The following is a 27,252-nucleotide window of genomic DNA, read 5'->3' on the forward strand; positions in this document are numbered from 1 at the left end:
TTATTTCAGATTGAAGTATTTAATATCTTGTTTATAAGAGAACAAGAAAAACGTCACGTAGTACATTGTATGGATTGTGCACGAAAACAATCACCATCATTAGAAGGATTCGTTTGTCTAGAAGAGTATAGAATGTGCGACTTAATGGACGTTTACGATGGATTTTCGTTACATTCGTCTTTAACTACTCCCTCATCTATTCAATCTAGCCAATCCTCCTGAGGTTACATGCAACACAGATATTTGGACTTCTTGGGCACTTTACAGTGACTCGATAGTACCAATTTCTGTGTTTGTAAAGTAACTTTTTACGATAAGCATTATTCAAGTACCTGAGAGCTACTACGAGAAAGAAATGACAAGAAATTAGAGAAATTTTATGCGTTAGACCATTCACACTAAGTCAAAAATATGTTTCCATACTAATTTTAAGGCACCGAGTAATATGTGGTATCATATTATAAGCAATTTGAAAGTTTTAATCATTCTAACAATTAGTTAGCGCGATTTGTACAGATAATTAGTAGACAATATTTGGATAATTTTTTAATCATTCATATGAAACAATGAATACGAAGATTTGATACAGCTCTCGGGTATTTCAAGTCGAAGCTATAAAAACAGGAGAAGACTGCGTCTTTCTTTTAACTACGCGATATATATACATATATATATCATGTAATCCTTTGATAAAATCGCTAAAAAATTTCTTTTTAGTTCATTCAGGTTATTCGAGGTTCTATTGTATAATGAAAAATTTTGTGCATATAGAAGAAAAATTATGAAATTGTTCACTGCCAGTTGTGAATATATTAAAGGATTACACTTATTAGTCCAAAGTGGTGAGGGATAAGCTATCGTTAACTATTGTTATGGTTTAGAATATAAATGTAAAATATTGCAAAGCTGCTCAAAACGTACTTGTACATTTTTTGTATACAAACAGATCATAACAATTATTGGTTTTTATGAAATTCATCGAGATATTAGCACGGTACGAATGTCCTACCGCCACTGGCAATTGTTCGATTCATGAATCAACAAGGATATTGATTTCATAGCAATTTTCGAAACAATTAGACTAATATACAGTGTTATTAAATAAACTTTTCTAAAACGACATACGTCAAGAGTTTGATAGAAAAGTATGCAACCAGTAGAGTGGCATTCGTGGCAAATATCTTGCTCTTCGCATATAAATCAATCATTGTGTCGTTGCGGCTCTAAAATATTTGTACAGTGAATTGTATTATTTGTAATAGCAATTTTGATGGTATAACGACTTGCATATTTCGAACACGAAAAAACGATCATGTGCCGCGAACTGATTATGAAACGGCGTTTCTCAATTTATAGATTTTATTATTACTATTATTATTATTATTATTGTTGTTGCTGTTGTTTCCACGAACGAAAACAACGGAGAAGCGTGGTATAAATTAGTTGGATACGAAATTGAAAATCATGTGAGGCATTATTTTAATCTTTTTTTCACAATCATGAAACGACGAAGCAAAAAAATATTTATTGATTATTAATTATAATATAAATGAATTTGTTCCGATGAATTTTTTAATTATGTTAAGTATCTCGTTGATTTATATAATTTACCTTGTGAAGAGAGAAAAAAGAAGCGTAGATTAATTTTTTCTTTAATATACTACTTAATTTAATTGCGATTGTAGAGCATTTGGAGAATCTTAAAGAACCTATAGGCGGTACATAAAATGACATCAAGATTATTTGAAAGAAAAAAAAATTGGGAAACGCTGATGTATAATGTCTAACAGCGAGTAATCATATTTTAAAGTTAATGAAAAAAAGAAAACGTACCTTCAATTCAGTCTCGTCAATTCACATTGGTGTTTAGCAACGCCAAATGTACGTGCCAGAATACCTAACCTACCACAAGTGTATAAATAATTGCAATTCTTGTTCCGCCGAAACGAAAACAAAACAGAATAAAAAGAAATGTATTTTCACAAATGCGTGCGAGAGAGGGAGAGAAAGAGAGAAAGAGAGAGAGAGAGAGAGAGAGAGAAAATGAAAGAAGCGGTAGATAGTACGAGTCATAATAAAATCATCGGGAAACGATGTATTTTTGAAAAATTCTAGAAAAATGCTAGGTTCCACCGAGTTAATTAACGATAAACAACAGCCGTATTTCTTTTGTACACGCGACTAATATTCGCGTCGTTCAATTGCAATATATAATATATATATGTATAAATATATATATATTTATACATAATATACCACAGTGGCCGTGTATAATGCTAGTTTCTGAACATACGTAGCTCGACATCTATGGTCATTAGACGACCATAATTCGGTTCAGGAGCTAAAGGAGTATTTTAATCCATGCACTCAAATGATCTCAAATGCATGTAATATTGGCAGCCGAATTTCACGGTGAGCTCTGCCAATATTTCGAACTGACTTGACAACTTGGATTAATAAATTGTGTATAAATATATATTTAATGTAAAGTAATAAGATTAGGTAAACGTGAAATGAAATCGAAACATACGGCTCAACGGTTTCGATGTAGTTGATATTTGAAGAAATTAGAAGTGGTCCTTCGTGTCCTGCTAGCAGGTATATTTTGCTGCGACCTACGGTTCGTCTGAATTTAGTCAAACTCAGAGTTAGAGAAATTGATTTCCTTGATCATATGCAATTCTGTGCATACAAAACCGTAACTGCTTAGAGATTACATTTTTGTTTTTAAATACAAAGTTGATTTGAATTCAAACGTTACGTGTTTTGTAAAGGACTAGAAACAAAGCTGTGTAACTTTGTTTTTAAAAAGACAAATGTTCAATTGCTATTTTTGTGGTAGGTGATGTCTTGTAACGATCTAAGAATTGGGAATCATGTACATGACACAGAAATTACAATTAGATACGTACTATACGTTAAATTTTGATTGACAGTACGTATTGAAATTTAATCGTTTAATAAAATTTTCATTAGAGTAGAATTGATCACAGCATTAGCTACTCAAATTCGTTTGCGATTATTTTAATTATCTGGAATGTTTCAAGTTCTTCGAGTCTAATGTCTTAACGATGAATCTTTTGAAATTCTCATTTTAGCATATTTCATGCAAGTATGTTGCAATTAGAAGAATTAACTGGAAACCTTATTCTATAGCTTTAACCAATTAGCAGTATTATTGTTAATAAATTTTGTCATGAAACATGATACTGAAAATAAAGAAGCATAAATAATTGGTATTTATCTGAGAATACAATGAAATTTTTTACGGTAACATACTAGATTCTTTGAATAACCGGCAAACAAAACATTTTGTTTACAAGTTAGAGAAAAAGTAAAGGCACAAAGGATCATTAGGTATGTTAAAATATACTATTTCGTATAGTAGACTGGGTAATGTAAACTTTCAAATACCATTTCCTTGTTAAATTGCTATAAATTTGGTATTTGAAAAGTGTACATTTGCTAGTCGATGTGTCTAGTTTAACATTTTACAGCTTTCCTTTTTCTTTTTTTTTTTTTTTTTCATTAAATCAATGTTTAAATTGCGTATAATTATCTCTGTAATTAATGACGAATTGCGAATGTTAGTTTAATTAAAGGAATACCAGAGAGAACTTGACTAGAGGGAACTCAATCCGATTGATGTATTAACTTATCGTTTAAAGAAATGTAAGTAACTGTTGATATTTGATTTCTTTCTTAAAGCAAGAGTAGAAATAACAGGAGCAAATTATTGTGTAATATATGAATCCTGTAAACAATCACTCAAGCGTTTATCTTGCACATACAGATCTTTGTATTTTCATACGGAGAGCAACTGATTAATTTGGAAAAGTTATACGATTTAGCATTGCACAGGAACACTAGAGAATTATCACAGAAGAGATTGAGTACCCCTAGACCCTTCTTCTTAAAACACCTCTTGAGCTTCGCAAATAATAATTAGAAAAAGAAAAAAAGCACACGTAAGAACATATTTTCACTAAAAATGATGTACGAAGAGTTTAAGTTGTATATTTACCAAGTGTACGAAGCTGACAGACATTTAAAAAAAAAGAAAAGAAAAGAAAAAAAGAAGAAGACAAAGATTTATTTTTTCTGAACAACTGACTGTAGCGAAGAAGAAAAATCATATTTTCGAATTTGTCTGTAAATGTATCGTGAACCGTAGCAAGTTGTAGCAAAGAAAAGAAACATAAGTGGAAGAGGAAAAAGAAGAAGAAGATTTGTGTAGCTTAAAACTTGTAAAACTGTGTGTATTTTAAACGTGAGAACGTTCACTGCCAAATTGTGATAAACAGATCCCACCTTTAACCGGAGCGTTTTCTTAACTTCTGATCGCATTGACCAATTATTTCCTCCTAAATAGTTACCGTGAGTTCTGCACATTCTGATATATAATATATGATAGTCATCTATATTTTTCCTTAAAGGTTAAGATTATATAGCGTCGAAGAAGAAGATATAGCGTTGACCAATGCAGCTAGAATCGAAGGAAACCGCTCCCTATTTTAAGCGTGTAGCATCGTAATAATAATAAGAAAAAAAGAAAGAAAAGGAAAGAAAAGAGGATCACGTTGATATTTTTAAACGGGCACGTTTTACTATTTAAAAGGTATAACATCTGGACCGCCTATAGCGCTTTTCTATAATATTGTATGTTTACGTGTACAGTGCCTTTATACCTTAAAAAAGAGAAGAAAGGAAAAAAGAATGTAATAAAACAAAGAAAAAGATCTTTTAAAAGAGATTACCTTCACTTTCGAGAAATCAATGTGCATTATTGTAGTACTTGTATAATGTAGAATAATGTAGCATTTCTGTTTGAAAACAGATGCGATTTTTCTTTCATTTTTCTATCGCCATATTAATTTCTCGAAAGAACAAGGCTCGCGGTCCCTCCTTACGTGTCGCAACATTCTAATTAGGTTCAGATTGTAATGATTACCTAATTATATTATATGTAATTAGATTATTATTACGAGGTACGTTGTAAAAGTGTACAGTTGAATCGGATGATCTCTTTAACCGAGAGATCATGCTGTAGCTAGCCTTATTATTATCATTATTGCAACTATTATTATCATGGATTATTATTACGGTTAATTAAAATATATTTGTGTTTACCATACAATGTAATATACAGTTACACAGAGCTCAACTGTGCTGTACATTATGATTATTATCAACATGAACGCTGATTGCCCTGCAATTATTATTAAATTGACTTTTCCCAAAATTGTATTTCGCTGCTCCATAATTTATTCCTATAACGATGTACAGAACTAGAAAGTTGAAACAATCTTATTTGTGCAACAAAGATAATACATTTTCATTGATTCCCTCAAATTACTACCTTCTTTTTTCTGATTGTTTATTTATTCATCTAGGATTTAATTGAATCCTTTTGTTACCTTATTGTACATTGTTTTAGATTTACAGCTCGTCAAATTTATATTGATAGTTGTTTCATATATAAAACTAATATTTACAGGGATTAAATATCGAGTATATTGAATTGAGACTATCGAGAAAATTCGAGAAAATAAATAAAAACACAACATGACGTAACAAGTATAAAAGTAAGAAAATTAAATCAATAAAAACAAACATAAATGAGCTCGAATTAATTGAAACGTAATTAATACTTTTCAGGTGGTCAGCTTATATCCTGTGAAAAATTTGCGAAGAAAATAAACTGATCTGAATAAAATACGAGTACTTATGTCCTTCTAAGCGCTCGCATTTGTTTGCGACGCGCTTGAACGACACCATACACGACTGCTGCAAGGCTTCTACATCTTGTGGTGTGTTTAATCGTGCCTTCTTGTTGCATGGATCCTTTGCCAAGTACGAAATAAGTTTCCATGTTACCTTTTCCTTTCACTTCGATAAGCCCTCTCTTCTGTGTCTGATATCCTCTCGCCTCCAAGAACTATTGTAACGAAATTAAAGTTTTTTCAAATTAAAGTCTTTACGTACAGAAAGAAAAAGAGAGAGAGAATAATGGAAACAGCAAGATTACCCTAGCAATGTCTTGTGGAACTTGTATTTTTCCCATAACGCCTGTGGAGTCCATGCGAGAAGCCAGGTTCACCGTGTTACCCCAAATATCGAAGACGGGCTTCCGGGCACCGATTACACCGCCTACCAATGGGCCACAACTAATACCTACTCTTAAATCAAAATTATTAAACGAATGTATGTTCACATCCTCGAGACGGAGTCTCATAGCCACAGCATAATCGACCAATCTACAAAGATGTTCCATATCGTCTTTGTTTGTATCCTGTAAAGAAAATATTGATACAAGAAGCGTGGTAACTGACAGTTTGTTTTACTTTTAAAATTACATTTTGACACGGATTAAGTCCGGAAGCTGCCATATAAGTCGCACCGACAGTTTTTATCTTCTCGATGCAGTGAAAACGATTTTCATCAAGGAGTTCGTCGAAATCAGCTGAAAGAAAAGGATACAGCAACTTTGTAGACATTAAGCAATTTTAAACATTCAACGAACAGAATCTGACTGATGAAACCTTCATTTCTTACCAATAATTTCGTTTAATAAACGTATACACTCCATTCCTTTGTTAACGTCCTCTGAATAAAATTCAGTGAAATTTGGTACACTGGCAAACATCACGCCAACTTTATCACGCGATTGGGAATACAATTCCTGTTAAACGATGAGAAGACAAATTGTAACGTTGAATAGATTCAGTCAGTAAGAAATCAGAGAAATAGTAGTTAAGGGGTTAGACACGGGTAATGCAGTGATGTGACATTACCGGCAAAAATGGGCCTAAAAAGGGGTTTACGGGAACACTTTTCGCCCTTATATGAGAAGATTTGGGTCCAATACAGGACGGTCTGGTCATGGTTCAACGAGATTGTGTTGATATCTAATAATATGAGTGTCCAAAGTAGAGTAAAAATCGACAAAATACATCCATAGAATCCAAGTATTTTTAGGTTACTAAAAGAGTTTTGTAAGTCAAACGGTGACCAGACAGCCCTGCATTGAACCTTCCTCTTTCGAATGAATCCTTATTATCATAATAATTGTGACACACCTCTGGCGCTCGCTCCTGTGTTAAAAAATGGTGAGCCACATGATCGGGTAAGATATTTTTCAAAAGTTGCATATTATTATGCCGAGATTCGATCATATCGCTCAGCTCCCTTTCAGCTTGTTGCTTCCATAGAAAATCCAATCTGGACGTTACTTCAACCAGTCTACCATGATACGTGACCATCACCAGAAACACCAACAGAAATGTCAACATCTGTGCCGAAAGAGGTATCGATGGGCTGAAAAATTCAAGATATGAATAAAAAAAAATACTAAAATTCCTGAAATAAATTTACAGTGGTACCTCGGTATACGACCTTAATCCGTTCCTGATATTTGGACTTATATCGAATAAGAAGTATACCAAACCAACCTTTCCCATACTTTGTTACACAGGGTGTCCCAGCCCAAGTGTGTTACTCCGTAAATAGTAATGATACAAAAAATTGTTGATATGGAAATTGTACGGTAAAATGAGAATTATATTTTGGCAGAAGTGAAAAATTTGTACGGAATAACAGCTCTGTCACACTTGGCCTTACATGATCAGTCAGTTAATAATACATCGCCTCCGAATATAATTGATCATTAATTTAATTTTTCCTCTGAGATAATTATTTAAAAATGACGCAAAATTCAGAGAAAAAATTTGTCGTATACCGAGGTACCACTATACTCGATTAAACTCGATGGACAAACGAATAGGACTCACGAATCCTTTTCATCGTCAGGTATAGAGAAAAAGTCTTTGCAGACCAGCAGGATCAGGACCGCATAAACGGACACGATAATGGTGGCCAGTGCAGTTTTCACTAAATAGTACAACTTCAAAGCTGAGGCTAACGCGATCAGACATAAAATCCACGTGAATACTATGTACTCTGGTTGCACACAAGTTGTCTCCAACACGAGTTCATCGTAGTCCATCGCGTAGACGGGCTCTGCTCGTGGTCTCGCGTCCGGGGTGGACTCTATCCTCCTGAAGGCGACGTCTTCACCCCTACGATACAAGCAAATATTTTATAATGTCTTCCAGGGTCGAGCGCGCGGCGGTGTTCGTATCTATAAAACCTGAAGAATTCTTTTCTTCTTTGACCTTTCGCCAGACCAGCCCTGTCATTGATAATCCTCGTCATTTCCATTTGGACTCTATTAGAAGTATGGAGCACAGTTTCGTTCTCCTTCGCAGAGATCTTCTCTCGTTCCTCGAGAGATTCGTCGCGAAGAGCCGCCTCCAAGAACGTTAAAATAAATTGGTCGAGACCAACCGTTGTCGCTGCCAATCGTTCGGGCTGCAAGGTTGGAGCATTTAGCTGTTGTTTGATGGCCAGAGCTTCCGGGTATCTTCGAATTGACGCTGGACAAGCTAGAACGCCGACGATCGAGGTGAATGCCATTAAACTGATGACGCTACATATGAAGATTGTTCGATGTTGCTTGTTGTGCACCAACATCGAGGAGGCGTGCTGTAAGTACGCTGGCAGGCTTTTGAACTCCTCCGCCATCACCAGGATGGACGATGTTATCAGAATCAGCGTGGTCAGCAACAGAGAGACCAACAGAATGACACAACTATTGAAAAGCAAAGTTGTTAAAGAAGACAGAAAAGGGTTAGGCTTTTCTCTAAGCACATCATACTTTAAATTAAATGGAATTACTTACTCTGGTAATATTACAGCTTGGCAGATTGCAATAAATATCCATACGACGAAACAACAAATCATGTTGGATTTAAACATATCCTCACGTAATTGGCCAAACTGCGTGCAGAAAAAGGAAGGCAATCAATTGATCATCGTTAGAATTTAATTAAAAAATAGGACCTGTTTAATTTAAAATCCTTTCACCTCTCTATGATAAAATAATTAGAAATATTAAAACTTTGGTTATACTTTAAGAAATCTTGAGGGGTAATAAATTAAAGGAAATTGGAGAGAGAGAGAGAGAAAGAAAGAGAAAGAGTGATAGTTATGAGTTAACGAAACAATAATCGGACCTTTAATTCTAAGCTTTCATCATTATAACGCAAAGTCCAAGCGTTTATGTTCGCCAATCTCATACGTTTATTGCTCGCTGTTTCAAGGCCAGCAGCTTTCTCAGCATTTGCTTTATTAGTCTTTGCTGAACCGTTCTCTTCCTCCAGGTACTCGGATTCTAAATTACTGACCGATGTCGCTGTATTCAGCTATACAAACAAGAAACAATACAGTTCAATAATCGTGATGTTCAATTATTATATTAACATTATATTATTCTGTTCTAGGCACGGCTGCCCGAGGACAGTGAACGAGTTAATGTTCATGGAATACGAACATTTTCGAACGGTATTTCCGGTGTCCAGTCGACGCCAATGTCGTCTTCCGTCGAACAATTTGGAGCACTGCTGTTCGCAGCCAACGGGTTGTTCATTTTGAAGCTCTTTTTACCTTTGTTCGCATCATCCTCGGACCATATCTTAGGACGAGCTGAATATCTTCGTCTAGATCTTAAAGGTTCTACTTGTTTAATCAGATACGTCACCACGTTCCTTTCTTTCAAGTAATTATCCCTTTCAGTTCCGTTTCCTGGCTCCACTTCGTACACATCGTTCAAACAGTTCAATGTATCTTCTGAAATATGCACCCTCCTGGAATCAGAGTTTCGTTTTCTATTAATAAGGTACGTGATATAATTTTCTAATTAAAATCTTTCCATGTTATACACTGGAGGAATTAATTCTGGACACTGAATAAAAATATTCCTTATTTCATATTTGTGCAGAAAATATATATTCTGCTATGTTAAATTGATACTGTAATATTTTTATTGTAATCTATAATGTTTATATTTAATATTTTCACACTATTTGGTTTGTAAATGTTTTAAAATTTTAATTAAAAAAAATGTGAAATAGCCAATCACAGGATGAATCCAACGAAATATTAATTTTTTTCTACCTCCTCTGATGTGTTGAAATTGTAATTTTTATTGTATATTTAAAGTATGGCTGTAAATGGTCTTTTTACTGATTTTTTTTATATGAGCGACGCCCTGAAATTAGAAAACAATGATTAGAATATAAAATATAAATGATGATACAGGGTGTTCGACAACAGGTGAGAGATTTTTTAAGGGGTGATTCTAGGGATCACGAAATAAGATGAAAATTTTAATTTAATAATTAATTAATTCTGGACAGTTTTAAATTTTTACTTAAATTTCGCATTTATTCAAATTATTTAATATACAGGGTGTTCGACAACAGGTGGGAGATTTTTTAAGGGGTGATTCTGGGAATTAAAATAAGACGAAAATCAAAATTGATTTCCAGTAATTAACGTTTATAAATTCGAGTAATAAAAAGCGCCTGAAACCTGCAACCTGCCCAGCATCGACGACTGAACGTCAAGTCAGCAGGGATGGGTACAGTCATAACCAAGAATCATTGAATACTGCAGAATTCGGTTTTCTCTTCTTGGTTATAACTGTACCTACCCCTGCTGACCTGACGTTCAGTCGTCGGTGCTGGGCAGGTTGCAGGTTGCAGGTTTCAGGCGCTTTTTATTACTCGAATTTTTAAACGTCAATTACCGGAAATCAATTTTGATTTTCGTCTTATTTTAATTCCCAGAATCACCCCTTAAAAAATTTCCCACCTGTTATCGAACTCTGTATGTATATTAAATAATTTGAATAAATGCGATATTTAAGTAAAAATTTAAAACTGTCCAGAATTAATTCCACTAGTCTACATACTTATAGAGTAACAGTGAACGTGCTAAATATTGAATTTAATTTACCCTGGTATGCCTCCACTTTCGAGGTGGTTGGCCAATGTTACGTCGTAGGACCAAACGTCAAATTGCCATTTTCGAAGTCCTAATACACCGCACAATACCGAACCGCTATGAATCCCTATTCTCATATTCAAATCAACCTGAAAACATATTAATTATACGCATAAAAGTTTCTGTACCTGTTCAACAGGTACAGGCAGGGGCGGACTGGTCATCGGTAGAGGTTAGGAACAGTCCCGCTGGGCCGGTCGGAATTTAGGGCCCAATGAATTCAATTTATTAGTTACAAGAGGGTCGACCGGTCGTGTCGATAATCTTCCAATAAAAATTTAAGTCCCAATCCGCCCCTCGATACAGGTATCGCGGGAATACCCTTCGCCTAAGTAAGATTTGTGCCCATAATACACTATTCTGTATAATGTTCTGCTTAAATCTTTTGAACCTTTCGAACCTTTCGAAGAGATAATCGTATAAATAGATTAAAATGAAACACCTTGTGAAAAACAAGGAGGGTCATTCGTAGAAGATTACCTTGGTAGTAAATCGCACATCTCTGATCGCTTTAATCATGTGCAAACCCATTTCGACGCAACAGTGAGCGTGATCGCTTCTGGCGGTCGGTAATCCGGAAACGCAGTAGTAACAATCCCCTAATAATTTGATACGTAGACAATGATTTTCAGCAGAGAGTTTGTCGAAACGAGCGAACAAATCGTTTAACACCCTAACGAGTTCCTGGGCGCTACACTGGCTGGCCAAAGCTCCATTATAAAAACAGAAATTATCCATTAAACCCTAACCTAACCCTTTTCACTCGTATTTATATTTGAGAAGGCTACCAATGAACTTGGAATTTTTTTTCATATTCGATCAAAATGAAAACATTTTTATGGGAGCATATTACAATTTAACTTGCCGGTTTAGTAGAAAAAATTAAAAAGATACAAATAATAAAATGTAGGATGGCGACTATATGGCAACATACGAGCGCAACGGTGTAACGTATAATGTCCCCTGTACGACGACATACGAGTGGAAAGGGTTAATATTAATTGAAGAAATTTGTTAATATATAGATTTTTTATATAGATATTTTGGTTCGTACCAGTGAAGCCTTTGATGTCAGCGAAAAGTATGCTAACATTTTCATACCGATGGATGTATATTCTGTGAAATTGATTAGGGGTAAAGGAGATGGTTCCACCTCTAGCAGTTTCACGGGCGATATCACGGATCATTTCCTTAGCCACGAAATCCGGTAAAACTGAAACAAAATCAGGTATTAAATCGTCAGGTTAAAAAAAGAGAAATTTATTATTGAAATTCAATAGAAATTAGAATTTCTTTCTTTCAATATTATCCTTATGTAAGATAGTTTTAATTAACGGGCTAGAGAACTAGATTCGTTTGCTCCTTTCTCTTTGTTCCATTGTATTTAACTTGTTCTTCCTAAACAAATCATCGTCGGAAAATCGATAATATGTAAAAGCAAAGCACTGCTAGAGGCTATCGGTAAAACATATCTGGCGCAATCGAGTGAAAGTGTCTAGTGACCCTTTTTGACACTCGGCTGAGCAAGTTACACGCGCTAACGAACCACGTACTTGCGGCAGAACCCCCATGCGTCTTTATATAATACGTGTTCGACACATGAATAAATATACTTAAATACCTATCGAACGTAGCTACATCGATACGTAATAATTACACATGTATATTTATGTCAAAGGATGTCGATTAATTGGCTGATCGTCGATTTGATTGTATAGAACATCCGAGGCGACGCGACGTGCTTAATTTACAATCCTTTCACCTCTCTATGATAAAATAATTAGAACTGAATAAGAAAGAAATATTAAAACTTTGGTTACACTTCAAGACATCTCGAGGGGTAATAAATTAAAGAAAATTGAAGAGAGAAAGAGGAAGGGTGATAGTTGGAGCGAAGCGCCGCTATTAACCCTTTCGCTGCCGCGGTGGTCCTATGGGACCGGCGCTTGTCTTTCCATTTGGGCCATGGTTAAACTGCGTCACGGAGCCACGATGGTCCCGAAAAAAAATGTGCCATTAGCAAGATTGTACCATTATTTTAATATATTTCTTCAGTTCTTTGCCATTATAAAATTTTTAATATGAAATTTGTATTGTGACCCACGGGTGCAAGTTCAAAAATTCGCGTGGTAGCGAAAGGGTTAAACGACTGATCGGGGTTTTCGTGACTTTTTAACTCAAAATCTAGATTATCAATTTTGACCATTCTTTTCGAGCTCTTCACAGTGGTCCCTGTGAGTGTTTATATAGAATAAAATCAGAGATCAGTAGTGTCCTTGAGGAATGGTCACAGAAACCGATATGAGAGAAATCGGAATTACGCCGCGAGCTTTGAATTCGTGTTCTGTAAATTAAAACTCGGGTTGTTTTCTTTTGTTTTGATCGAGTTTTAAATGGAGGCGTGCGAGTACTCGAATTTCGAGGCAAACAATGATCGGTCGGTCGAGAATTTGCCTAATTATAGCCGATGTACCACGGTGCGAGAAATCTCGTTCGAGGCTCGCATCTCGAAGCTTGCATACGTGAAGGTGTTGACACGATTCGAGATATAAATCGGATGTACCAACGCGTTTGATTCGAGCTCAGGACTTAACCTTTCATTTACTGACGGGACTTATAAGATCCGTCAGTTTTCTCATGATACTGTATTAATTTAAACGCTTTGAGACCCATTGGGACTTTAAAGTCCACTCCAGCCAATAAAAAAAGGCTATAAATTATGGTGTAGGTCAGACATGTCCGGGTATATTTACGAGTTTCAAATGTATCAATGGAAGAAAGATGAAATAGATTTTAAAAAGCAGTAAATAAAGGGTTAAAATGACAGAACGCACATGGCCTGCCTAACCTGTCGTTCTTTCCGAATTCATTTTCATGCGAGTCACGAACGGGAACTCGCCAAATTTCCAACATGTTGGAATGTGTTAGTGCGCCAATTTCACTGCGACAACTTCGATGGGACTCAGTGTACTTACATGCGAGTAGCATTCGAGGACTTCTCGTACGAGATTTGCACGCTACTTGCATGCGAGCTCCCGAGTTCCATCGAAGTTCTCGCAGTGAAGTTGGCTACACATTCACCGGCTCACCAACGACGCGGCGTGAATGGGTTAGTGCGCCAACTTCACTGCGACACTTCGATGGAACTCAGCGGCTATTACTCGAAATAGACGAACTGTTTGAAACAAAAGCGAGCTACTCGAAAAAATCGAACTACTCAACTATTTGAGCTGAAAATTCATCTAAATCAAAATTCAAGTAAATCGAAGTTTTACGACGGCTCGAATATTCGAGTAGCTCGCTTTTGTTTCAAACAGTTCATCGCGGTAAAATTCAAGCGCTCGGCTCGGCTCGAACAATCGAAGCGGGTTCAGCTCGGCTTGTAAATTCCGAGTACTCGCACACCTCTACTTTTAAATCACAACATCGCTCCGGTATGTCAGCCACTAAGCGGATGGCGGCCTAGTTCCGAATTAACGAAGCAATAAATTGTTAGCGCTGCTTACCAGAAAGAAGCAACTTCTCCTGTCTATTATTCTCATTTTGAGTACGTTGCCGGGTTTCCATAGATCTATGCGTTTCTAGGAAAGCCTGCCGTTGCCCTCTATCGGTTAGATACTTAGTGTACATACCAGCCAGATTCATTGCAAGATATAGAAGTACGTTGGTCGTTAACATTCGAACGATACAAGTAACATCGCGCAGCTGTAATTTTAAAATTGCATCAATCAATCAAGTACCTGCATACATTATGTATTATTATATATTCGTTCGAAAGATTCTTACATAGGTAGGATCTCGTAATAAAGTTATCCCAGCCATCACCATGTGAGTTAAAGCTGTCCCGTAACCAGCTAGGACGCACCATCTTAAAGGTAACGGCAGCATAGCGTACGGCGCATACACGACAAACAATATGTACCACATGAGACGTTGTTGATTTGAGAAATCTAGACCGGCCCCTATAAAACCTGCAATACGCATCGATCGTTTTGTAAAAATGCTCTTACTATTGTTAATGTTTATGTCTATATAGTGGTAACAGAGGATCGTGAAATCGATAGTAACCCATGCCTGGTATATGTATAAGTTTGTTCTACGGTTCGATGAACATCCAAGCAATTCGCTGGACCGCCAACGCACGAGCCAATGGAGCAAAACTCTATTCGGTAAACGAAGATACAATCTTACCGAGAACACGTGTATACCTACATTTATACTTATATACATACATACACTATCGCCAAGAAGTTTAAAAACATTTGAATTGTTTTATAAAATAATTAAAAAGTCGAGATAAGTGATTCTACATTGTATTCTTTTGCTTAATTCTAATACTGTTCTCTTCTATATTATTATATAGGTGAAGTATATATTTTATATTATGCAATGCAGTTGAATTATTTATTTTAAATCTCTTTGTTTCCAAACTTTTTGACGGTAGTGTAACATACATATATATGTTACGGTAAATGTAATAAATTGGTGCTAATAATCACCACTAAATTTAGTAAATGTGATAAATTATTGAATATTTGTCAAATTAACCGGCGAGTTTATATAATTCCCAACTCCTAATGGCCAGAGTGATAAATAACTTTATTGATTGAGCCAGTAGAATAGAGCGCAGTTTTTTGAGTAATTATTATGTAGTCAGAAGGATAGTTTTTCGTTGGACACTATGGCACGAGAGGCTGCGAATAACAATATTTTATAATATTGGTAATAAAATTCAATAAATGGTTATTTTAAGTTACATGGATGATTAGATGCATTTTTAGAAATAATGTTTATTATTATAAATAAATAAATGTTATAGTAATTATTATCGTTGGTAAATATTTAGATTAACCACCTTCAATCGCTTCGGGTTGAGTAGGAGATCAAATATTAAACTTTGTGATAGGTTAGGTTAGGCTATATATTTAAATCCAGCAGCCTTACGGCTGCCGGCAACGCTTTCCTAAAATAATAATGTTGTTTAAATAATAACCGGATTTAAATATATTATCTAACCTAACCTAATACATCAATAATATTCACTTCTAATTGAGTTTTAATCGACATTTCCAACTTAATTTTTACAAATCTTAGCAGCTGCGCAAACTGGACGAATTTTGTTAAAGTTATGAACTTTTATCACATTCGCCATTACGAGTTGGGAATTATATAAACTCGCCGGTTAATTTGATAAATATTCAATAATTTATCACATTTACCAAATTTAGTGGTGATTATACAGGGTGTCCCGTAACTGGTGGTAGTAGGGGGTGATTCTACGTGAGAAATTGAATCGAAAATGTAGAATAACATTTTTTCATATGACGGTTTATTTTCGAAAAAAATTAGTTTGAAAATTTATCGAGTACTTGATTTAGCTTCAGTTCGACGAATTTTACTATCTTACTCTTCCGAATAGGAGAGTACTTCCGTGCTTCTTGCAATGTTTACTGAGGCTGAAGCTGGTCCAAGTGCACGCGTACTCGACAAATTTTCAAACTTATTTTTTTCGAAAATAAAGCGTCATATGAAAAAATTTTATTCTACATTTTCGATTCAATTTTTCACGTAGAATCACCCGCTACTCGCTTGTACCACGAGTTACGGGACACTCTGTATATAATAACCGACAATTATAACAATACAGGGTGTCCCAGAAAGAGTGTTAGTCCTTTAAGGGGGTGGTAGCTGGGGTGATTCTGAACTGAATACACATTACAAAGAGACATGCTTGAAAGAAGAGAAGAAAGGAATTCCGAACTTACGGGATAGGTAATACATACTCACTAAACTACATATAGTACGTAGGTATGTAAAAGATTCTTGTATCGATCTAATCGACGATAAAGAATCATCGTGGTATCGTAAATTAATTAAAAGTATTAATTATTCTATAATCAGTGATTACACAGTTTAACACTTTCTCTATTAAGGGTGATTATAATCAGCCATATAGCTGGAACGCGCTGAGGGTGATTATAATCAGGGGTCTCTGATCGCTCGTTCCGTATAAAAATAAGGGAAAGAAAACAATGGGATAGACTGGAATTTATACTGGAATAAAATCCCGTAGCAAAAGGATTCAATTCAAAGGAACTCTGTTCTAACGAGGAAACAAGAGACATGCAAAATTCAGAATTCTATGAAACAAAGATATATTAAGTATACACAAAATTAGAAAAGGATGCAAGCTATTCTTAATAAATTTTTGCACCTCTAAAACTGATGATAAAAATGATCAACTGATCATTTAGCATACAGTCTAATTTAGTATTACCTACCCTGTAAGTAGTGAACCATTTTTCTTTTTTTTTTCTTATTAAATATTTTCTATAACACCGATACTACAATTGTACAATACAAAACACTGGATGATTTCAACTCCATTGGATTTACACGAATGGATTTACGAATGGTCACCTTGTGAGTTGATCAGTAACCAAGTAAATATGGAAGCCCAGTACAAATAATTGTTGGAGAAACACCGCCACCAGCCGAGAACGCAAACCATCAGATTCGCGGCCATGCAGCAGAATGCCCAAGACAAGGACTCGATTAATCCGCTGCTTCTCTCGTTCCTCTCCCAGAGCCATATCGCCAAAAGAATAATCTAACGCGGTGGGATATCGTATAAAATTCAATGAAAAGAAGAAGAAAACAACATAACGTGTAGCGGGTAGAGGTGTGCGAGTACTCGTAATTTACAAGCCGAGCTGAACTCGCTTCGATCGTTCGAGCCGAGTCGATCGCTTGAATTTGCCGAGCTACTCGAAATCGACGAACTGTTTGATATAAAAGCGAGCTACTCGAAAAAATCAAACTACTCGAATATTCGAGCCTTTGTGAAACTTCGATTTACGAGGGCTCGAATATTCGAGTAGTTCAATTTTTTCGAGTAGCTCGCTTTTCCGAGCTACTCGAAATCGACGAACTGTTTGATATAAAAGCGAGCTACTCGAAAAAATCAAACTACTCGAATATTCGAGCCCTTGTGAAACTTCGATTTACGAGGGCTCGAATATTCGAGTAGTTCGATTTTTTCGAGTAGCTCGCTTTGCCGAGCTACTCGAAATCGACGAACTGTTTGATATAAAAGCGAGCTACTCGAAAAAATCAAACTACTCGAATATTCGAGCCTTTGTGAAACTTCGATTTACGAGGGCTCGAATATTCGAGTAGTTTGATTTTTTCGAGTAGCTCGCTTTTATATCAAACAGTTCGTCGATTTCGAGTAGCTCGGCAAATTCAAGCGATCGACTCGGCTCCACCGACCGATCATTGTTCGACTCGAAATTCGAGTACTCGCACACCTCTACTAGCAGGTATACACGTTGACGAAGGAAAATGGAAAAGGATCGGTTTACCTTTAAGCTAAGATCAACGATATTTAGCATGATCAATGACTTCTGCCGTTGACGATTCGAATAGTGCAAGTACGATGTTTCCAATTGTTTGCTGTGGAAGCTGTTCGACAACGACGGACAAAATATTCCCTTATAGAGTACTCCTTTCTTGAAAACATCTGAAAATATCCAGTCGTATTTATAGCCGAAGGCTGTACGTACGTACAGAATAAATTAATAACACGCGCCACCAACGACTCCTTGAATAATTCGCTACCGACACGAGAGCAATTATTGAAAACAGTCAACTGTGAACTGCGAATTACAATAAAACTTCATTTTTTCTAAAATTGTAAAGAGAACAATGAGAAAACTTTGATTTATAGAGGTACACAGTCTTCTGCTCGCAGATGTCGAGTTCCCCTAAATTCCGTTTTTATAATGGTCAAATAACGTACCTAAACATATGGCGAATAATTTGAGTTAATGTTTTTACAGAGGTTCAATTGTACCCATTTAATTTTACCTTAATCCTCTGCACTCATAAAAAGGGACTAATGCCCTGCTGCGACACCAGATTCGCTATAAACCTTCCGAACATCTGGAATCCTCAATTTTTTTTCACAAATTTCCTTCAGGTATTTACCTATTCTTCGTACACTGAATACAGGGTCATTGTGTACACGCATACCGGGAGAAAACGAGCTACATAGCATTCGAAGTGCCGCGGCGCACAGTGGGACAAAAATCGATTTTCGTAAATTCGAAAATTGAAAAACTATTTGCATACATCGATAGAGAATAAACTATAGTTTAACGTAGTGTAATCGGTTTTTTCATATTTGCTTCCGTTTTGCCCTGGTCCGCACTCAAAGTCAGTAGAAATTCGTCAGGACGAAACGCTGATGATATCACCAGTAACTAAAATGTACGATTCTAATGAATTTTACTCGGAAAGATAAAATTCAAATGAATTATAAAGTTTACTAGATTAGTATAGATTCTATTCAGTGCATAAAGTAAGTTAAAATGTTAACAACTTTTTAAATAATAGGATCTGATTGAAACGAAGTACATTTAACTAAAATCTCGAATTTGTGTTTGATTTTAAAAAAATGCCGCCACTTGTCGAATGTTTAATTAATACTACAGGAAAGAGTGAACCTTCCTCTATCAGAATCTGAAAAAATTGGGTGCACGTTTTTGCACTTTTTCGAGAAAATGGCGATTAAATGAAATTACACCCATCTTGGCCGCTGCGCACGAAGATGGAAAAGCAGTACCAGGTACGATTATTAACCAGTTAACTGCCTTATTAACCATTCAAAACTTTATTTCAGTTCAATAAAAGTGTTCAATGTTCAATAAAAATGTAATCCTTCCTTGTTTTTCTTTAACTGTTTCGTAAAAATTATGATAGGAGTAAAATTGTTTCGTAAAAATTAATTACATATCCCGTGAGAAATTTTCAAAACTAAATCCTGCAGTTAAATAGTCAATATGTCGATATTAATTTGCCGATCCCTTCTACAGTGATTGTAATTTAACGATCGCGATAATCTTCAAGCATCTGCCAGCTATCCTATTAAGTACCAGTTGTGCACAATCACCATATCATAAACCAACCCACTTTTTTTTATTGTTGTAAGCAAACTTTCAATATTCTAAGAAAGTTTGAACTGCTCCGCGGCAATAATGATTCTATAAACGTTTTCGTAGATTTAAACCATTGCCCTTTTTTCGGATTATATCTTTGCATTAACGAAACAATATGTTTACCACCTTTTAGTGAGAACAAAGGGGTTCATAAAGTTCTTACCTGCACGCGGAATGCCTCAAGTAGGTCACCCGAGGGTACTCTCGGTACCTGGGGGTGACCAGTGACTATGGGGCGGGTTCTTTACCTTGATTTCCACCAGACAATTTTGTTCAATTATCGAAAAACGACCTTCTTACTCGAACGCGACTTTTGAAAAATTCATCGCAAACCAATCCTCGAGCTTCACCCCCGTCATTTCCCGTAAGCGAAGGCTACTTAAACCGAAACGCAGTAAATATGTCTATCAAGTGAAGGATATTGAACGCGCTACACTTTATACGGGAATATTATGACACCCTGTAGTTCAATATGATTTATATTGATACAACTTAAGTATCATAATGTAGGCAAAAACTTTCCAAAATTTCATTAAAATATTTCCAATAGAACCGAAGTTACAGAATTTTGATCCCCAAAAGCCGTTTTGTCCCACTGTGCGGCGTATTAGGATTGTATGTACAGTATGCGTCATAGTGTCCTTTCGTCTAGTGAAAAAGCACTGACTTTGGAATCCAAGTTTAACTGCAGCAAATATCATAAATCCAATTATTTAATAAAAGCGTTAAAATAATTAACATAATCATGTGATAGAAACTTTAGAATATTTATTTGCAACGGTTAAACTTGGACTTCAAAGTCAGTGCTTTTTCACTAGACGAAAGGACACTATGACGCATACTGTACACTGAGTCCCATCGAAGTTGTCGCAGTGAAGTTGGCGCAGCGTGAATGGTTAGTGAATGTGTAGCCAACTTCACTGCGACAAGTTCAATGCAACTCAATGTACACCTAACTTCGCTATAAGGCCACTCTTTATACAGCATTTCGCTATAACGGCCTTTTTTAATTATGGTACTTTTTCGATTTACGGCTTACAATGTTTCGTTGTACAGCCAAAAAAGATGCTGCATTTTTATTTTTATGTAAAGATTTTTATAGGAAATAAAAAGAATATAATTTACAATTAATGCAAAGCACTAAATTAAGGCGGCGCGATATAGCGGTTACGTAACAAAGCGTAACATATAGCGTAACTCATAGGGGACTTTGACCCCCTTTTTCGGGTGGAAGGAGTGGTCCTAGAGGTCTGAAAATTTGGAAGTGCTTCCGGTTATCGACCCTTCTGCGTTCAATGGTCAAGGTCCCAAGTCGATGCCTCTTACCGTTTGGCCGCTACGGAGCGGGACAGACAGAAAGACAAACATTCACGACTATTGCAATGGCGGTCGCGGCCCGCTTGGGGAGGGGCCAAAAATGCTTTATGAACTAAAAACTATATTATTTTATAAAAAATTCGAACAGATCCAATTGAATTTGTATGGGTTTGTATTAGGGATGTGCGCGTACCCGATATAACGGGCTCGGGCGGGTTCGGAAAAAATCGGATGGACTCGGGCGGGCATCCGATGCATACGTGTAGTCGAGTAGCCCGACTATTTCGGATTCGGTACAGTCGGGCAGATTCGGACGAGCTCCCGACTCTCATATACTTGTTAATAGTACTTGCAATAAACATGTTCAAAATCTGTTTTATATGGAATTTTGGAATAAGATAATTTTCCGAAATATTCTGGCTACCAGACTGCACGCATGTACCCCGAGTCCCATCGAAGTTGTCGCAGTGAAGTTGGCTACAAATTCACTACGCATTCACGCCGCGTCGGTGAGTGAATGCGTGGCCAACTTCACTGCGACAAGTTCAATGCAACTCAGTGTACCGGACGTCCGCCCGAGCCCGCCCGATGTTTTCCGAACCGACCCGACTAGTCAGGAGCCCGACACGTTAGTCGGGCCGCACATCACTAGTTTGTATCAAAATAATTGATTCGTTATACGGCTTTTCGCTTTACGTCCAACATTTCCGGAACGTATCTAGACAATAAAGCGAGGTATGGGTATACATATTAGGGAGTATCTTTGTGCTAAGATTACTTATTTTACAAATGAAGATACTCTTAAAAAACTCTGTTGGTCATCTGAACCATCCTAAGCCATGATACCCATGTACATTTAGATAAATGAAGTTTTATCGTTTGAAAATTGACCGATTTAGTCAGACCTCGTTGAGTTTGAGATTCAGCATCAACTTCAGGTTGTTCAGGAATAACCACGTCCGGTTCGGTTGAATCTTCAGCATCCTCGGTTGGCTCGATCGTTTCTGTATCGTCTGGTACTTCCGGATCGTTGTGAGACTTCCGGTCCTCCCATGCCGCCAATCCTTCCCTTCCCAGCCTCTCGGATGTCAGCTTCTTCACTGCCTTGATCCATAATTGTTTCCTCGGGGAAATACTCAACCTAGAGATTTTAAAAGACTTTGATTAACTTGTCTGTTAATATACTATATATATTCTCGTTGATGAGGAACATTTAAATTGAAAACATCCAGGAAATTGAGACATGAATACACATCAGATGCGTACAAAGTTGCTCCAAATAATTGGGGTATCTTTTTTCTAAACAATTTTCTTTTTCTTTTTAAGATTAATCTTAATCACGTACATGAGGATATTTTACTCAAAAGTATAAAATAAAAATTTTTAAATTTATTAATTTAAAAATTTTAAAAACAGAATATTCTCAGATTTTTTTTTTTAAATTTCTATAAGCACAATAGAGCCGTTTCCCTGGACGATCCCCTAATTATTTTGAACGGTGTATAAATAACGTAGTTGTAAAACATTTATACAGGTCACGATAAGTAGGTAAACAACTTTTTTATCAGAAACCTTTCAATATGATCATCAATTTTATATGGATAAAAAAAAACAATAACGAACCATTTTTGTATTACACGATGTTGATGTAAATGTTTTTATGTTTATGTTAATTGTGTTCAACATTTTACAAAAAGGTTTTCTTTTCAACGAAGAACAGTAAAATACAAACAGTTTACAAAAAAAACTTTAATAAAAACGTCAGATAACAGCACACTAATTAATTCAATATTAATTCTATAAAACTAAAACAATTTTCTTCTTTTGTTAATAATATACGTACAATTGTGAGTTTGAAACTGTCTTTCAAATTAATATACATATATTCCACATAAAATGAATAATAAAAATTACTCTTTACATCCATGATATATCACTTTAATACTAGTTTTATGAAATCGTTAAATTTCACAAGCTATTCTTTACGAGTTATAAAATCTCATACAAGAATTTAAAGAAGAATAGGACGACGATATATAAATAGATATAACAAATAAAAAATCTTGCTTACAAAACAGCAGCTTTCAAACTTACGATTCACGTATAAGAAATGAAAATATACATATTTCTTTCTTTCGATATAAATTTAAAAAAAAAGATGATTCTAACACATCAAAAGACAACAAATTGTTTTACAAGAACACGAAGGATATTCTCGCAAAATATACATGAACGATACATTATAATTAGTGCACACATATTTTTAAATACGCGACAGTATCGATCCGTACGCAATTTTTTTTTTTTTTTTTTTAATAGACAATAAGATTGTGTCTCTTTTTATAAAAAGATACACCATTGAGAGCACGAAATTTGGTCGATACAATTCTAACGTGAAACTTACCGAACAGTGTGTTATTGTGTTAATGTTGTGTCGCATTAAACAAAGAAATAATTGAGTCTTTTTCGTACATACATTATGTATGTACTTATACAGAGTATTGCTGAATTATATAAGCAATCGTTTTTACAACGCATCTTAATTAGAATACTTGATTGTCAACGCTAAATGACCGATCACGCGATATCGCGTGGCCCAACTGCGACACACAAAGCAAACGACCCACTTCCATCTCGGACTGAGCATCGAACGTGTTACAACCAATAAGTATTTACTTCTAATGTACTACAAGTATTAAGATTTAGTAGAATAAGTATTATAAGTAATAATAATGTTTATCCAATTCCTTCGTCGATGAGTAGACAAGGAGTTACAACCTCTTTGTTTCGTTCACTGTAAAGTCAGCAATACTCTGTATACGGTGTATAGGGTGTTCCACAACAGATGGGAGATTTTTTAAGGGGTGATTTTAGGAGTCAAAATAAAACGAAATTGCGTTTGCGGCTTTGTTTTCCAGTAATTAAAGCGCCTGAAACCTGCAACCTGCCCAGCACCGACGACTGAACGTCAGGTCAGCAGGGGTAGGTACAGTCATAATCAAGAAGAGAAAGTCGAATGATGCAGTACCGAGAAACAGAATAGCGCGAGGTAAGTTTCTACTATTCAATGATTCTTGGTTATGACTGTACCTACCCCTGCTGACCTGACGTTCAGTCGTTGGTGCTGGGCAGGTTGCAGGTTTCAGGCGCTTTTTACTCGAATTTACTCTACCCAAGAATCATTGAGTAGTAGAAACTTATCTCGCGCTATTCTGTTTCTCGGTACTGCATCATTCGGCTTTCTCTTCTTGGTTATGACTGTACCTACCCCTGCTGAGCTGACGTTCAGTCGTCGGTGCTGGGCAGGTTGCAGGTTTCAGGCGCTTTAATTACTGGAAAACAAAGCCGCAAACGCTATTTCGTCATTTTTGATCTTCGTCTATCCCTTAAAAAATCTCCCACCTGTTGTCGAACATAAGGTATCGTGTGAAAAAATGATGAATATGGAAACAAACTGACATTAAATACTTACTCATTGATGCCCGTGACATCACTGTCCAGCATCATGCTCCAGGTCTGTTCTGTAATCATTATCCCCCGGATGATCCGCGAAACGAACAACCGCTCACGTTGTGATTGTCAGCTGTGCAATTGCCTTAGTATCCGGCATTTTCACACACCTTAAACCAGAACTTGTTAAGAATGGAAGCCAATTTCTCGAATGTCCCGCCCGGCGTGGTACAACGTTTTAGAAGGCCAAAGAAGAAGAAGAATTTTGTTGAAAATTTATATCACTTATAGGCAGATTTTTTTCTCCTTTTTTTTTTTTTTAGGGAGAAAGAACTTTTTTTTACTTGCGTCACTTTTAACTGAACAGAAAACATTGGAACAGAATAGTAGAGCGTTGTTCCTTCGTGAGTCGAAATTAGCCAACAGATTTCTGGCGGAAGAGACGAACGCGAAGGATCCCCCCGAGTATTATTAAAAATTTCATTCCCTGTTATACTTTCGTTTCCTTTCGTTTTTTTTTTTCTCATTTTGCTGGTTTGTGTTCCTTTTGACAATATTTCAATCGCCATTTACTATTTTAGGTAACAATCAACAACTGTTCTCCCTTCTTACTCGTTAGGTATGATTACGTTACATCTGATATTTGGTTTTTCTATTACGTTAATCCTTTGGTGCTTCTATTTTTTAAATTATTCCAATACAATTAAATAATTTAAATATATCGTTCTTTTTTTGAACGTTTGCATCTTAGAGCAGGGGCGGACAATTGTTTTGGCTCGGGGGGCACTTTGTGGAACCGGAGATTAATAGAAGACCGCACCTTTTAAAATTATTGCATTCATTGGTTAACTTTGCATTTCAGAAAGGTATAAATTGTACCATAAAAATCAATGTATTGACGTGGCCGTCCTAGTGGAAAATATGAGACGAATCATCGGTCGCGTACAAGAAAGAAATCTCGGTTCAAACCGGATTTTTCTGACTGTCTTGGCGGGCCACAAAAAAATTCTTAGCGGGCCGCTATTTGCCCGCCCCTGTCTTAGAGGATTGAAAACTGAACTATGGTCATCATTAGCGCCAAAGGGTTAAATGAAATGCGTCCCCCTCGGTATTCCCCGAAAATAATCTCATTGCAATATTAAAAATACAATTTTATTCGTTACAACGTGTTTTCACATTTGAACACGTACACTCTGAACATTCAGCTGAAGACACGTTTCAAAGATATATGTATACCTTATTTGGTAAAAAGAAGTTCAACGGTGAGGTCAAATTTAAAAATGTGTCCGTTACAGCTAAAAAAGGACCAGGTACGATACGATCACAATTAGAAAATGAATGGATACCAATGGAGCTCGCATTAAACGTAACTAAGAAGAGAGAACACTAAAATATGAAACATTTGATAAATAGAAAATCAAAGAATTTTGTATTTTTCGTTACCTCTCGATTCCCGTCTACACTTGACAAAAATAAACGAACGACTCCGTGTGGCCCTCTCGTTCCAGCATCAAGACTGCCATCCACGAACGGAAACGGTGACACACGAGGAAAATTGCGAAGTGGCATCCGCCAACGATAAAAACCGCGCTCTTCACGGAGCAGAATCGGTTATCGAGTCGGTACCTGATCTTCAAACGAGTAACTATAACGCGTGCTTGTCACCGTACGATGGCTCTCTTGACGTCAGACACCTTGCTCCATCCCCTCTTGGATGCAATGAAAAAAGAAGGGATGATCGAGAAAAACGCGGTAATTAATCGCGATAGATGTATTTATACAGGGTATCCCAGAACTCGCGTTGGTCCCGTGATGGGGTGGTAGCTGGGGTGATTTTGAACAACATTTTCCTTTGCGAAAATATTGTTTGAAGCTTCGTTTTTGAATTATTAACGAAAAACACTGGCGAATCAAAATGCGCGGGCTCAGGGACGGCAGCGTCGGCTGCGAAAGCGGGGCTTGACATGGGTCGCGAACAAACGGCTCGGTACCCCGTTAGTATAGCACAATAAAAAAATTGAACATTTTTAATCGTTGTTTAGAATGAACTCTTTAGAGGTATTCTTTTCGTCTGTCATAATGTAAAAAAGGAAATTCTAAGCATTCTAAACAACAAATAAAAATGTTTGAAATGGAACAATTAATAAATGTTTGAAATGGAGGCTACGTTAATGATGAAAAATTTGAACAATGATTCCTCTCGCTCTACGCGAGTAATTTTTATATCTTAGGCAGTCGAGACTTTGACCACTTGATATGGGATAAATGGAGAAATGATGGTCATCAAATTCATCGAATATATTTTTTTCTAGAAACATTAGTATTTATTGGCACCTTTTATCGTTATCAAAAATAATATTTTACTGTAACGTAACATTAAGTTACAACATTACATCTAATTTAACAAAATAAAAATCTTCTTACAAAGCAAACACATTTAATAATTATGTTTTACTGGAATCGCATAGTCTAATCAAAATACTGAATAAAGGAAAAACAGATGAGATTACTTAAAATAAAATCGTAGTAGTCGTACTTTATACCACTAAAACTGTATCTGTTTTGTCTTACATTTGCTAAA

General features: G+C 36.1%; 2 protein-coding genes across 7 annotated transcripts in view; one reads left to right on the forward strand and one right to left on the reverse strand.

Moving 5' to 3' along the window:
* Positions 1-1,588, forward strand: part of LOC114874915 (histone demethylase UTY) — a 78,245-nt gene extending 76,657 nt beyond the window's left edge. For all 3 annotated transcript variants that reach the window (XM_029184647.2, XM_029184648.2, XM_029184649.2), the window contains one exon: positions 10-1,588. In XM_029184647.2, the coding sequence (XP_029040480.1) occupies positions 10-222 (213 nt within the window). In that variant the 3' untranslated portion in view covers positions 223-1,588. The remainder of the gene's footprint in view (positions 1-9) is intronic.
* Positions 1,583-26,326, reverse strand: LOC114874916 (adenylyl cyclase 78C-like). Of its 4 annotated transcripts, none has more exons than XM_029184653.2 (20): positions 26,115-26,326; positions 24,694-24,742; positions 22,127-22,356; positions 18,270-18,427; positions 17,326-17,515; positions 14,692-14,876; positions 14,412-14,610; positions 11,960-12,118; positions 11,386-11,615; positions 10,858-10,994; positions 9,392-9,704; positions 9,075-9,263; positions 8,741-8,838; positions 8,150-8,650; positions 7,791-8,078; positions 7,080-7,317; positions 6,556-6,682; positions 6,357-6,463; positions 6,029-6,292; positions 1,583-5,938 (listed from the first exon to the last, which is right to left on the reverse strand). In XM_029184653.2, exons 2-20 carry the CDS (start codon positions 24,726-24,728, stop codon positions 5,726-5,728), a joined length of 3,861 nt encoding a protein of 1,286 aa, XP_029040486.1. In that variant the 5' UTR covers positions 24,729-24,742; positions 26,115-26,326; the 3' UTR covers positions 1,583-5,725. The 4 variants fall into 4 exon arrangements, with proteins under 4 accessions (XP_029040486.1, XP_029040485.1, XP_029040484.1 ...); XM_029184652.2 differs by having other exon boundaries at positions 22,127-22,362; XM_029184651.2 differs by having other exon boundaries at positions 24,694-24,841.
* Positions 26,327-27,252: the final 926 nt, after the last annotated feature.

The sequence above is a fragment of the Osmia bicornis genome, chromosome 6 (genome assembly GCF_907164935.1).
Source record: "Osmia bicornis bicornis chromosome 6, iOsmBic2.1, whole genome shotgun sequence".
NCBI lineage: Eukaryota > Metazoa > Arthropoda > Insecta > Hymenoptera > Megachilidae > Osmia > Osmia bicornis.